The sequence below is a fragment of the Microchirus variegatus genome (assembly GCF_963457635.1).
Source record: "Microchirus variegatus genome assembly, chromosome: 8".
NCBI classification, from domain to species: Eukaryota; Metazoa; Chordata; class Actinopteri; order Pleuronectiformes; family Soleidae; genus Microchirus; species Microchirus variegatus.
Genome location: NC_139809.1, coordinates 21,880,452 through 21,894,566, shown reverse-complemented (window position 1 = coordinate 21,894,566; position 14,115 = coordinate 21,880,452). Strand labels below are relative to the sequence as shown.

At 40.9% G+C, this 14,115-nt stretch overlaps 1 protein-coding gene across 1 annotated transcript in view; it reads right to left on the bottom strand.

Annotated features, from left to right (window-relative positions):
- Nucleotides 1-4,237: 4,237 nt before the first annotated feature.
- The window catches only part of iqsec3b (IQ motif and Sec7 domain ArfGEF 3b), a gene marked incomplete at both ends in the record, with an annotated part of 69,066 nt that continues 59,188 nt past the window's right edge, over nt 4,238-14,115 (bottom strand). Inside the window, 7 exons of the mRNA XM_083893106.1 lie at nt 4,238-4,657; nt 7,002-7,045; nt 7,657-7,749; nt 8,947-9,105; nt 11,738-11,837; nt 11,949-12,080; nt 12,220-12,359. Of these exons, the coding sequence (XP_083749232.1) occupies nt 4,238-4,657; nt 7,002-7,045; nt 7,657-7,749; nt 8,947-9,105; nt 11,738-11,837; nt 11,949-12,080; nt 12,220-12,359 (1,088 nt within the window). The remainder of the gene's footprint in view (nt 4,658-7,001; nt 7,046-7,656; nt 7,750-8,946; nt 9,106-11,737; nt 11,838-11,948; nt 12,081-12,219; nt 12,360-14,115) is intronic.

Below are 14,115 nucleotides of genomic sequence, written 5' to 3'. Positions count from 1 at the left end.
ATATCCAGGAAGCATGCCAAATGATCTTGGATAAACAATGTCCAGCAGATCCAAGTGGAGATTCTGAGGTGCCTGCGCAAACCCAACAAACTAATAACAATGCCATCAATATTACTTGATGACAGGAGACAGGAGAATCTCCCAATGTCACAAACCCAAAGCAAAGTTAAACTGAACTGGGACATCTTTGCTTTCAAGTGAGATATCAAGACTGAAATGGAAGCTTCTCAGCTATCTAATTCATTCAGAAAAACAGAACATTCAATGACATCATTCTTCAGTCCTCCTTGCATGCCTGGTATGGACTCATTAGTCAGTCAGTGAGGATGACAAAGCTACAGATTCTATGAAGATGATAATCATGTCGAAGAGGATCATGACAAACAGAGAGTATAGAGTAAAAACTACTTTATTCTTTCATTCTCTTCAAACAGAAAAAATTAGAAATATTCCTTTAGTAAACATTTTTCATCTTTAAGAAATCTCCTTTTTAGAAATATTGTGAGGGTGCAAAGATTAATGACAATACTCCACAGTGAAGGATGCAGATTGTTGGGTCTCCATGACAACCTAGGAGAAGCCGGGGGCTGGGGAGTAGTAAGGGGTTGGGTTAGGGAGTAGAGCAAGTGAAGAAAATTACATTAATCAACCCGACATGCCCTGACAATAATGATACAAACATATAGTTTAACTCCTCCGCTCACACTGTAAATGAAAAATGCAAAGTAAAAATATATCATGCTGTATAGAACAAGTCAGTCAGAGATTACAGTAAAAAAAAAAAGCAGGGATGCTGACTTGAGTTATCAAGCAGTTTCTAATGTGTTAATCTGAGATTTACGTCTGTGTGTGTGCGTGTGTGCGTGTGTGTGTGTGTGTGTGTGTAATTGCATGTATATCTTTGTGAGGAAGACATTTTGGCTGTTCCTCAATTTCTGTCACACTTTAAGACCTGGTTTTGGGGTTAGAATTAGGTTCATGTCAAGTTTTGATTAAAGGTTAAGATTACTGAATGCGTTATACTGTATTGTGGATCAGTGTCCTCACTAAGATAGCAGTACACGTGTGTGCGTGTGTATGTCTTCTTGTATGTGTGTCTTTGTGAGGACAATTTGGAAAAGTGACTTTTGGCATTTTGTCTGGTTTTCAACTTTAAAAGGCTTTGGGGGTTGAGGTTTTAGGTTAAAATTGTGTTTAGGTTAAGGGTCAGGGTTAGTTGTGATGGTTAAAGTTAGGGTAAGGGAATGCATTATGACTATGAGTGTCCTCAGTAAGAATGCTGCATGATAGTGTGTGTATGTGTGTGTGTATCAGAGGCATTTTATGCCAGCACACTATACTAAAACGCCTTAACCGCTTCGCCTACGCCTGCATAAAGACTGAAAAACACGCGTCCGATACACATGCATACAGGCACGCGTATTGTGGGTACACCAAATAATGAAGGGTGACGGGTGATAAGTGTCATGTCACCTGTGCGCGCACTCGTCTCAATGTACACCCAACTTTTCATTTTATTTAAATGATTATTGTATGTGCACACTGTCCTGAAAAATAAAAATAAAATAAAAACGGTGGCAGTATCGAGACAGACTTCTTAACCAGCTGTGGAAGAGTTGGAGAGATGAGTATTGTTTTTAAGAACTGCTTATGCTTCAAAATCAACCACCTTGACTAACTCTTTCAAGATCGATGACGTGGTATTCATTTATGATCATCTACTATCGGCAATGCTGGGAGAAATATTTTTCGGACAAGAAGGGAGTCCGCTCATGCTCTATTCAGCTGCCAAAACAAGACCCATACAGTTTATGATAATAATAATACATTTTATTTGTTTACTTTATATATCATTATAATTCTATAACCTTGAACTGAATTCAATTATTCTGCTGAAGAACATTTTTATGTTCATTGGGTCAGAGTCTTTGTTGCAACTCATACGGCTGAGGCCCGTTTTGAGGATCCAGCCCCATCCGCTGCCGTGGGAAGCGTCTGTGGAAGTAGCTGCGCTCGTACCTCCGTTGTAAAACGTGTTTTTTTCTCTCCCCTTTTTTCATATCTAACGTGATTCTCATGAAATCGTGGTTTCAAACATTTCAAAAATGAAACGGGATGGGACGAACAAGGGAATACCGAGTGACGTCATGTCCTCCCAGGAAATCCCTCCGCCCGGCTGCCCCCATCCACTCACATACCTTTTTTGATTAAATGTTCTAGTTCTGCGTTATACTGTAGACGTGCACACGCTTTAGGCGTTAACACGTGTGTCGCTATTGTACTGAAGCCAACGCTTCAGACGCCTTAACGTGTGCACGTGTGACTGAAACAGCCTAAACTGTTACATCGGTCTCTCTTGGTAATACTTGGACTGCCTGAATTGTGAAGTGTGTAGAATTGTAACAGTCACGGTTGGTCTTCATGTCACATACGCCCCGTCTGTCCATTTGAAAGTGAATGGAATTTACAAGCGCACATGAGAGGTTTGATGTCATCGCATAAGCGCTGTACACATGCGTTTAGTATCCAGTGCTGGCATAAAATTCCCCTGATAGTGAGTGTGTGTGGGTGTGTGTGTGTGCTTGTGTTCAATGTTCACCAGTACAGCATAGCCCTTTACACACCCCTAATAGGTGACACAGCCATCTCCTAATAATCCTGTAATAATACAACACGGTAATTTAATGACAAATATAGATCTGTAACGATATCAGTGTGTGTTACCATGGTAACTGGAGTGTGTTCTATAAAAGCTGCCTATTTCCCCATCTCTTGAAGTAGTAGGATTAAGGACAACCCCCCTGATATTAGACGTGAATAATATTAACTAAATATTTTTTTAATAATATCCTTTTTTTCCTTTTAAACTATATCTTCTCTGTACAAATACGTAGATACACACACTGGGCAAACCGATCACTTTTTTCAGAATAAATCTATATCAGCTATTTACAATATATCCAACTTATTCGGTGGTGCAAAAAGTACAAGAGGTGCATGGTGTGTCTCTGTATGATTTTTGATCTGCTTTACAATCACACTCAAGCTCAAAAACATTGATGAAATCAATAATTAATTGACGGATCTTCACTATACTCCAGATTTCACATTCAGTATATTTATGCATCTCTGCTTGTGTAACATTTTCAGTGTGGAAGGGAAAATAATACACACATCAGGGTTGTTGTTTTTTTCTGTTATCGATTTTTAAAGATTTTAAAGATAAATCTACAAATCTGATAGATACAGCCTAAATCCAAAGGTAGCATCAATATTCACACTAGATAAGCCTTTCGCAGTAAATTTACAAGGAGAGGAAGTTATCTGACTTTTTTTAACCTTGTTTTGGATGCATTGCCAGCTCTGCTCCCTGTTGTGCATTAATAAGCAGAATGAGCACACAATCGCTCAGCTCTGGATACGACTCAGAGGTGCAGATATTATGTGTTTATGGTGTTTTACAATGCGGTGCATCTGTTCCTGAGCACAGTGAGAGCCAAATGCCACAGAATCAGGGAAAACATGCGCGTCTGTGAAGGTCACATAAGATCAGAAAAGACACAACTAAAGGAGCTCAGATGATTGTCATCAGGATGTGTTTTTTAGGTTAGTTTAGTGAGCAACATCATCCTTCTTTACTACACTATAATAAAACATAGAAATGTTAGAGCCTTTTCCATTTTACTCCATCTGTTTCCTCACACACACACAGATTCTCTGTTCCCTAGAAAATGGAGGAAACAATCAAAGCGGATAGTCTTCACATTATGCAGAGATGAGAGAAAAATAATTACAGTGTGGAGAAGCTATATTAGCAGTGCTGAAATGATTCTTCACTGTGTGCGTGTGTGGTATCTGAAAACCTGCACCCTGTGTAACAAATATCTTCGGATTTAAAGCTGTTCTTTTCATGGTTGCCAGCATCTGCTTCTCTGACTCAGAGACAGTTGCTGGAGAGGGGACACACAAAAAAAGCTAAATCGCGGGATCTCAGACAACTCTAGACAGACAACAGCATCAGCTACCAGGTGGCGACGAAATGGCATCAAAGCCGCTCCATGTTTAAAAAACAACACTGTGAGTGGATTCTTGTTGGTTTCATTCTCCGTCGTCCCTTCATGTGATGATATGACTCATTGCAATGCTATTTGACCATTTAAATTCAACTGGTGCTCCAGCAAGTGTGCGAGAGTTTGGATGAAGTCTTCCCTCCAGGTTTCGTAGGTTAACTCAGGACTCAGACAATGCTGCGGGAGCCACTGGAGTTGCGCCTGCGGGTGAGAGGCATGGTGTGGTGCAGGGGCAAGGGGGAGTCAGGGGGACAGAACTGGTGTGGGTGGTTGTAAGGTGGAGGCGGTGGCGGCAGCGGGGGCTGGGGGCCGTCGCCCTCTCTGACGCGCACAGGTGTGGACATGGCCGATTGGATGAGCTGATGCGTGGCTGGGCCTTGGCTGAGAAAGGCCTCCATGCGACCTCGTCCGCTCTGGTCCACAACGATCACCTTGACGATCTGCTGGCACTGGATGAGTGTATCTGGGCGGAGCTCCCCCGGCTGGACGGGGCTGAGCAGGGCAGGTGGAGCGGTCAAGGCCAGGGGAGTGGAGTCAATGCTGGGCTGGCTCAGTTGATAGGTCTGCAGCCTGTTGTGAATTGACACCTAGTTTAGAAACAGTCAGAGAATGCATGAGGAGTTACCAGCCTGAACACAGCCTCTACGCAGCCCTCTGGTGTGTTACGCACGTGGGCATGCAGGCATGCAGGGAGGTGGTGTGCAGAGCGAGCGCATGCAAATACACGCATTTCTTTCTCAGTTGTGTTCTTTTGTTTTTTCATCACATGATTCACACTTACTCTCAATATAATTTTTTCACACGTACAAACACAAACTAGCAAGAGAAAGAAATGGGTTATAGGATAAGACCTCAGAGGATATAGGTCAGAGAATGTGGAAACATGTTTGTTTGCGTCACATCAGGGGAACTTCTCTTACTTAAGGGGACAAATTCAAGTCCCCATCACAATATTACAAGGTGAAGACATGTTGTGTGATGAGGTTACGAGGTTATAGTTAGAGTAAGGGCCAATTCCAATTCCTATCTTAACCCTCAATCTTAACCCTCAAACTCAACCCTTAATCTTAACCAGCCCTCAAAACCAAGTGTTGAGGGTTATTTTGTCACTTAGAAATGGGACACCCCTTAAATGCAGATACGTCTTCAGACTGTAGAGGGCAGAATAACGCGAAAGCTGCGTCCAGTCTGTCAACTCCAAAAAGGAAGAAGAAGTACACATTTACGTCACGATTATTTATTACGATCCGTTTGTCAGTCAAGTTATTAGGTTGTCAGTTAGTTATAAGATGATACTCAAACAAATACCACAACCACGGACATGTTCAGCTGACAGTTACCACACACCACGGCTTATTGAAAAGTAAACGATTGCAAACGATTGCGTGTGCGCACCGGCCGGCTATTGACAAAAGATCGTAAAATAAAAATAAATGTTACGTAACAATAACATCAGCAATCCATAATATGGGCCTAAACCAAGATAATACAATACAAATTCATAATTTTTATATCTCTATTAACAAAGAAAAAACTTAATTTGTAGCGTACTCGCTTCGCTGCTTTCGACGCCATCTTTCTTATGTGAAAACACGCAATGCATTCTGGGTAGCCCTTGCTACTGGTCTTGGAAAATCTCAATATTGAGGGCGATACAGCCCTTAAACTTGTCCCTCAACTTAATTTTTCTGAGAATCGGGACAGCACTTGCACTAGAGGGAGCGCACATTTTTGAGATTAAGGGTTAAGATTGAGGGTTAAGCAAGGAATTGGAATTCACACAAAGACTCCACAAAATGAAAAAAGTAAAAAAAAAAAAAATTTGATTTTTTTTTTGTGATTTTTTTTTGTTGTGAGTCCTTATGTTTTGTCACACCTTAAAAGATTAAGACGGTTTCATGATTAGGGTTAGAATTTAGTTTAAGTTAAGGGTTAAGAATAAGCATTTAGTTGTGATGGTTAGGGTTGCTACCATAAGTCTTTCTGGATGTGTGCTTATGTGTGTGTGTACTTGTACATCTTTGTGAGGACCAAAAAACTTATAAACCAGAGAAGGTGAGGACATTTTGTGAAAGGGTGGACAACTTGACAACTTCACATTCTGTCACACCCTAAAAAAACTAATTTAGGTGAAAGTTAAGGGCTAAGATTTAGGATTTAGTTGATGATTAAGGGGCTTCACGTCGATGAATGTCCTCACTAAGAATGCTGCACAAACGCACGTGTGTGTGTGTGCGAGCGTGAGTGCGCGCATATGCTCAATGAGTTGGAGAATGAGAAGCTTAAAGATTTAGAGGTTGTCAGGAGAAGAGAGAGCGGTGACACAGAGGGCTTGGTGTCACCCTAACACAATCATTTACAACTCTAAGGGACTGAGTGAGAGGCAGGAGAATAAGGAGAGAATCTTGTGAGGGGAAACACAGCTTCTGTCACTATGTTTAGCTAAAGGAAGGGCTTTTTTTTCAGTTTTTTACAAAAACACATCCATCCACCCACGCTCACTCGACAGATTGTTAAATTGTCAAGCTTATCTAGCTTTGTAGATGGTTCTCTAGGAGCCAGCCAGGGCTTATGGTGGCTTGCAAAGGCTTACAATACAATAAGGCTGGCAAACAGCCGCTGATGAAAGAAGGGTTGTTGTGTAGTGAGTCGAGCTACTGCTGATCCACTCATGAGGCACAGAAAGAGACAGTTTGTGATACCACCATTGTATCTTTGGCTGTATAGTTGGGATGTGCCTCGGGTGCAGCTCTTTTAAAAGCAAAGCAATGAAGCAGACTTTGTTCTCAGGATGAGGCAAAGTCCCAGTCCTACTGCACACACACACACACACACACACACACACACACACACGCGCGCGCAGAAGCACACTCACAGAGCTGAAGAGGCAGATACTCACCTGAGGGAGACATGAGAAACTTTGGCACTCACCTCTACTGTGTTGTTGCCCGTTTTATCGTACATGTCCTGTTGGCCTGTGGAGGGAGGAAAAGAGGAAGAGAGAGGAAGAGAGTCGACATGTTAATTTCATTAATATTAACATATATTATTAATGGTACATTTATTAGTTATTTTTGCAAACAAAACTCTCCTTCTCTCCCCTGTAACTTTCAAATATTTTAACTTTTGTTTGCATATACTCTTATAGCAGATGTGAACCAGTCGCACACATGACATCATCTAATCTAAAAATAAGCGTCTCTTTCTACAGTCCAAGGGACAAAACACTGCATTTGGTTAGCAACAGTGAAACGCAGCAATAACGTAGGTAAATGACTGCATTACTGGAAAAGTAATCTCATTAAAACAGATTATTTAGGAAAACATGTTGCTGCCCAACAGTTAATCTAAATATACAAGTTGTATATACAGACAATTCTCATAATTTAGAGTTTAATGTTTGAGAAATACACGCCTCATTTTTCTCACCTCACACTTTGTGTGCAGCCAAAATGTGAATCTCTTTAATTCTAAAAAAAAGTGTCAATGACTGACGATGCCGATTTTTGTTCTCAGCGTGTAATATATGCACTGTCATCAGAATGTATGTGTTATGCATTTCACGCTGCAGTAGTAGATGCAGCACCTGGGGGAGAGCCGTGTCCTGTGTGTATGTCCACTTGACCACCATTGGTGTGTATGCTGTGCGGCTGGATGCCCTGTTGCCTCTCCAGTTCCCCTGCAACACCGAAAAGAAAGATTACATACACTGTCAACCTTATATGATGCAGTGTGTGTGTGTGTGTGTGTGTGTGTGTGTATGTGATGACATTCAACCTCTAACGTGCGCATGTAAATTCCGTTCACTTTCAATGGACAGACGGCCGTCGACGGGTGCGTGACCGGGTGAACTACGCCTCAAATACGTGACGTGAAGACCACGCGTGACTGTTAAGTAAAATTCTACATGAGCGTACAGACACACACTGTGTAGTGTTTGTGGAAATCAAATCGAGAGATGTCATTCATGTTGTGAAACGTGCACGCTCGTTTTGAGTTTAACAACTGAAAGTATTACCAAGCGAGGCTAATGACAGTTTAGGCTGTTTCAGTCACACATGCACACGTTAAGGCGTCTGAAGCGTTGGCTTCAGTACAATAGTGACACAGGCGACACACACAGCTACTTCCACAGACCCTTCCCACAGCAGCAGATGGGGAAGAACCAGGTGTGGTGCAGGTCGACGTAGTGCTGTCCGTGGTGCTGGATCCTCATTTGAGAATCAGCACCATGATGAACATGGAAAAGTTCTTCAGCAGGATAATTGAATTCAGTTCAATGTTATATAATTATAATGATGTATAAAGTAAACTGTATGGGTCTTGTTTTGCAACTGAACAGCGCATGAGCGGACTCTCCCGTCTCGTCCAGAAAATTATTTCCCGAACTCGTTACTATTTCCCAGCATTGCCGAGGTAGTAGATGATCATAAATGAATACCACGTCATCAATCTTGAAAGGGTTAGTCAAGGTGGTTGAATTTGAAGCATAAGCAGATCTTAAAAACAATACTCATCTCTCCAACTCTCGACACTGCCACCGTTTTTTGTTTTTTTTCGGGACAGTGTTCACGTACAATAATCATTTAAATAAAATGAAAAGTTGGGTGTCAGTACATTGAGACGAGCGTGCTCACAGGCATCTGCTGCATTCGCAGGTGGCATGACCATCACCCTTCATTATTTGGTGTATGCGCAATCCGCGTCTGTATGCAGGTGTATGGGTTTTCCAGTCTTTATGCAGGCGTAGGCGACGCGGTTAAGGCGTTTTAATGTAGTGTGCTGGCATAAAATGCCCGATAGTGTGTGTGTGCGTGTGTGCGTGTGTGTGCGTGTGTGTGCGTGTGTGTGTGCGTGCATGCATCCTCTTTCTTACACTGGATGTGTATCTGCTCCATTTCGTTGACCTCTGCGATAGCCTCTCGGAGCTCCTCTGCGAACTTTCTCAGCTCCTCACCGCTCGGGGAGCAGAAGCTCACCAGCTGCTTCTTCTCTGAGGTAAACGGGCTCAGCATGGTGATGCCATGGGCGTAGTCTTGAGAGAAACACCAAGAAGAAGGCATGTATATGATTATTAAAATACAGTATGTCCTTGTATAGCTGGTCCAGTTTACCTCCTTTTTATACTTTGTAGTATTTCTTTGTGTGTGTCCCAGGTATTACTCTTGTTGTGGAGACCTAAATCTGTTGACTCAGTCACATTATGGGGAAATGTCCTTCTAGGTTAGGCTAAGGATTAGGCCAGTAGTTATGGTTTTTTTGTTTTTTTTGTTTTCATGTTTCAGGTTTCTTTCCTGTGGACACTGCTCCCAGAAAAAGAGTATCCTCTTCTTCTGCCTCGAAAACTGCCCCACTCTACCTGATTTACAAACAGTACAACAGCACAGTTGTTTAGAGAGTGTGGGGGTTCTTTTCCACATCGTCCAAAGTTTTTCTGTCCTTTCTGGAACTCCTTGTGTCCCCTTCCTTTGGACATTTTACCTGTCTCGTACTCTCTGTTTGACTTTTTCCTGAATTTCAGTAAGTTCACATTTGCCTCTCTTTGTTGGTTGAATGCGTGGTGCTGATGGTGCTTCATTAAAACACTAAATGTGTCCTGACCTTCAAGATAACAGATTAGTTTTAAGTCCCTTCGTAACATTTGTCGTAAACCACTCGTAGAACCCACAGAATCATAAAATAGACGTAACTGGACTGGAGCGGGAACCAATAATCAGCGTTTACAGCAAACGGATGAGAATCAAAGGGATGCAGATAGACTCAGACATTACACACACACACAGACACACATCACACGGCTAATACAGTCCATTAGGATCACTCACATTCAGGAAAATAAGAGCTTTGTGCCCACTTCAGTCGCATTCATTCATGGTTGACAAATGAATTGTATTTATTTCACGCATTTGTGTAAAGTAAGCTTCTGCTTAACAGAATTTGGATATGTTGTATGTTGATGCCGTGTCAGGCTCTGCCTAACTTTTACACTCACACATTTAGACATTTATATTGTTCTACTTTTAGACATTTGAAGCTTCACTTTTGTGTTTTTGTTGTATTTTCTTCAAATAATCAGTTGTTCTACACATTCTGTGGTATCTGATTTATTGTGTAGTACTCAGCCTTGTTTATCGTGTTTACTTTCTCTCACACATAATAGATTTTCTTCCCTGTCCTGTTTTCCCTCATGGTTTTACCTGTGCTTCCTTGTGTCAGCTTCTCCCACAATTTAGTCTCTGTGTTTACCATTTTTTCCAGCTAGGGTTGCAAGGAGGTGGGAATTATGGGGATTTATGGTAATTAACTTGAATTATAATAATTAAATGATCATTTAATGGACCATTTTGTTTTGTCATAAGCAGAATGATACAATTAAAAAACATGACACAGATTCATGTTTGAGTGAAACTTTATCAATTCTTCTATTGAACAACAAAAACATGAATCTTGAGTAAAATATTCCTCACAGCCAAATGAGTAGGATTTTTTTTAAGGATTTAACCTGGAAACGTTCAGTTGATACAAGTCAGGGCAGTGAGGCAGCATGCACCCTGAGACTGAGAAAGCTAAATGGAATTCAGCCATCATTACGTGGATTATTTACACCTGTTTAGTTTGTGACCTGCCAAAATGGCTGCTCTGCAAAGAAAATTTTTTTTCCTACTGAGATAAAGTTGGAACTCAGAAATCATCAAATCAGACTGTTTACAATTGTGCTTTTTTCTAAAATTTGTGAGATTGTGAGAAGTGTATGTCGACAGCTATGCATTAATTGTTTTAGAAAAATGACCATAGCATGCCCAATATACGTCTCAAATACTAAAGCACACTTCACTTAAATTCCCCTCTCCTTATCAATACCATTACCGTCTCTGCTGGAGATTTTCAACCAGCTGAGTGATACGTGCTTTCACGTGAGAGTCTCCAAACACCACAAAAAGTCAGCAGATTTAGCAACAAAGTCAGACAGGAAGCTCGGCCAATTATTTTATTCGGTCCGAATAATTTAATTGTTCATACTTTTATCATAATATTATGATAATTAAATAATGATGAGTTTGAAAACCTGGTGGGTTTATCTTACGTTTTAGAGTGCCATACACTTATTAAGAGCAATTTAAGATTACAAAAGAAAAGTGTAAAAATGCAAGAAATGTAAGCATAGCTTTAACTGGTGCAATTCTTACAATATCCCTGTTTGCTGGTATTGGGTGAGCTTGTGTGTGATTGTATGTATGTATGCTCTTTTTCCAATTTTGTTCCATTTATGTACATTGTTCGTGCTTTGAACAATAAACTAAATGAATATCCTATCTGTCTTATCTAATGTACCATGCTCATACACCAACTGCGTGGTGGGCAGAGAACTTATTTAAATATTAGTTAGGTTTATATGATTATGTTTCAAGAGGGCATAAATATGTTTTATATTAAAATAGATACTATATTTTCTTTGGTTGCTCACTGCCTTAAAGCAGAAAATCGAACACTGTATACTTGAGTATCTGTTAACAATGTTATTGCATAGTACAGTCGCGAGCCTTAGACAAGTGGATCCTGACCTAGACTCAACAGAAAACAATGCTGCTGATAAGCTTGCTCAGCAATTTTTCTGTACTGAGATAAAAAAAAAAGTGCTGCAGAGAGAGAGAAAAAAAGCGTCTTACATTCATTGCTGAAGAGGTGAAACTGCATTCCCAGAAGCCCCATCGCTTTACAGAAGTTGTATGAGGCCGAGCTTTTTTTCTTGGGACACAGTTTGAGGATCTGCAGTCGACACAGGAAATGCAACAAAGCTGAATGAACACGTACGTTTTGTGTTGGTATTCTCAGGTGCCTTTTTTAAGCAGTCAAACCATCTTAATGTAGTATCTTTACCAGCAGCAGGTCATTGAAGAGGAAGACCTCCCTCTGAAGCTGGGAGAGTTTCTGCTTGTGAGGCTTGTTGGCATCTGGGACTTCAAACAAACGACAGCAGCACACCAGACGTCTGTGGGGCACAGCCAGGATCTACAGAGGCAGAGTTAAAAACATAATGTATAACACCAAAGAAAAGAGACTGGACACATAGTAACAGTCAGGTTCATGATTAAGTGGGAATGAGTATGAGTGAGGGAGAAGGAGAATAAATGAAGCTATTATTACTCACAGTTTTCAAGCCCAGGATGGATTGCTCCACGCGGCTCACGTAGGTGACATGATCCTCATTTGAGCGGAGCTCTCTCTGTTGAATCCTCTCATAAATGCCCGCCACCATCTCTCTGGGGATGTCTGCTCCATCATCTACGCCTGAGGAAACAAGGGCCCACAGGATCAGTAGAGAGATGTGATGTATGGTAGCCAGATATTCAGAGAGACAATCATGAGGTGATAATGAATCTCATGATCATTGATGAAAAATTGTGATCATGTTTGAAGCTGTAGTGAGTAACTTTTAAATATATAGAAATGCTAGTGACATTCACACCATTGTCATTTAGGTTCTCACAATCCTGATTAAGCCTCCACACGACTCTCTCTCTGTTTCTAAAGGTGACTTTATTTATACCCTTAGGTAGATTTGTTTGGCAGTGAAAAGGAGGAGGGCATGAGTATGACACACAGATATTGGGATAAATAAAAACAACACAAAACATGGCCAAAGACAAGTTATGGTAATGCTATAGCGACAGAAGGTGCTGAGAATGACTGAAAAGAGGATGTCATCATTACAAACAGAGCTGCCTATCTGCTGCAGCTGGCTGGTATGTAGTGACCCTGCACACAGCTGTGACTCCCTGATCAGACTATCGAGTGGACCATATGACAATTTCATTCATTTATACTGTATGTTTCTCTCTTTGTAAATGTTAATTCACGCATGTTTTCCTCTGTTAAAAGGGTTTTTGTGGAGGGTTTTGGAGATGTGAGTGCCTAAGGAAAAATGTGTCACTGAACAGATTGTAAAGCCCATCTTGGCAAACTGTGTTTGTGATGTTATATTAAGTTGACTTGACTTGAAAACTACTGCTCAAAACAGCAGTTTTGACAGGATATGCTTGTTGTCTCCACCCAACCCCTGTGCTGCTGCATATACACAAATGCTCCCTCAGTCAGGTCTGTTTTAAGATAAAGGACACACCAAACAAATAATAATCATTCCAAAAAGAGGAAGAATAACAACATGACAACAACAAAAACATAAAAAAACAAGTGTTTTTCAATTATTTTCAAATGATGACTTGTCTTTTATCATCTAGTCTCGTCTTTGAAGTATTTTAGTCAATTCTGATGTTTTTACACAAAGTTGTTTTAATTATTGTCAGTTAATTCTAATGTTGTGACCCTATGATAAGGTAAGGTTGGTGAACAAATGGAATTTTAACATGTCGTCAGCCTCACACGTTAACAAATTCATCATCACCACCCACTCACTTTTTGTGTTTTTATTTTGAAAGGCTCGCCACTGGTACTGAAGTCGGTCATTTGAAGTTATTGAAAATAGAAATTTAAGTTTTTAACTTTAACTCAGTGTTGTAATTAAACATCACACCAAATAACCATCAAATATAAGCAATTTAAAGAAGTACATAGTGTTTTTAAAAGAACCATCGGATTTAAAGGTGAAGTTTATAGTGCCATCTAGAGAAGAGGCTGAAATTTACAACAAAGAACTGCTCCTCTGCTCACCCCCTCCCTTCCCTGAGCGCTATGGTATCCTCAGCCGGTCAAATGTCGTCCTCGTCGTCTTTCTCCGTGTCAGCAGATGAGGTTCATGAGGTGAGGGAGAGGGCGAGCTACCGCAGCCGTAGCAGACGAAGCGGAGAGAGTGGAGGTGGGACTTCCGCTACAAGTAAAGCGATGCTTGATTTGTTCTCTCGCGCTTGTCCTTACAGGCTCCGGTAGAAACATGGCGTCTCGCTGCTAACAGTGGCTATGCGACCGTGGCCCGTGACCATGTTATTTTACATGACTTTTTGAAATACTACGAAAATGAAACAAAAAATATTATACAGCGACTAGACAATGCAGGAGCACATAATATGTATAAAAAAGTGGATTTTGG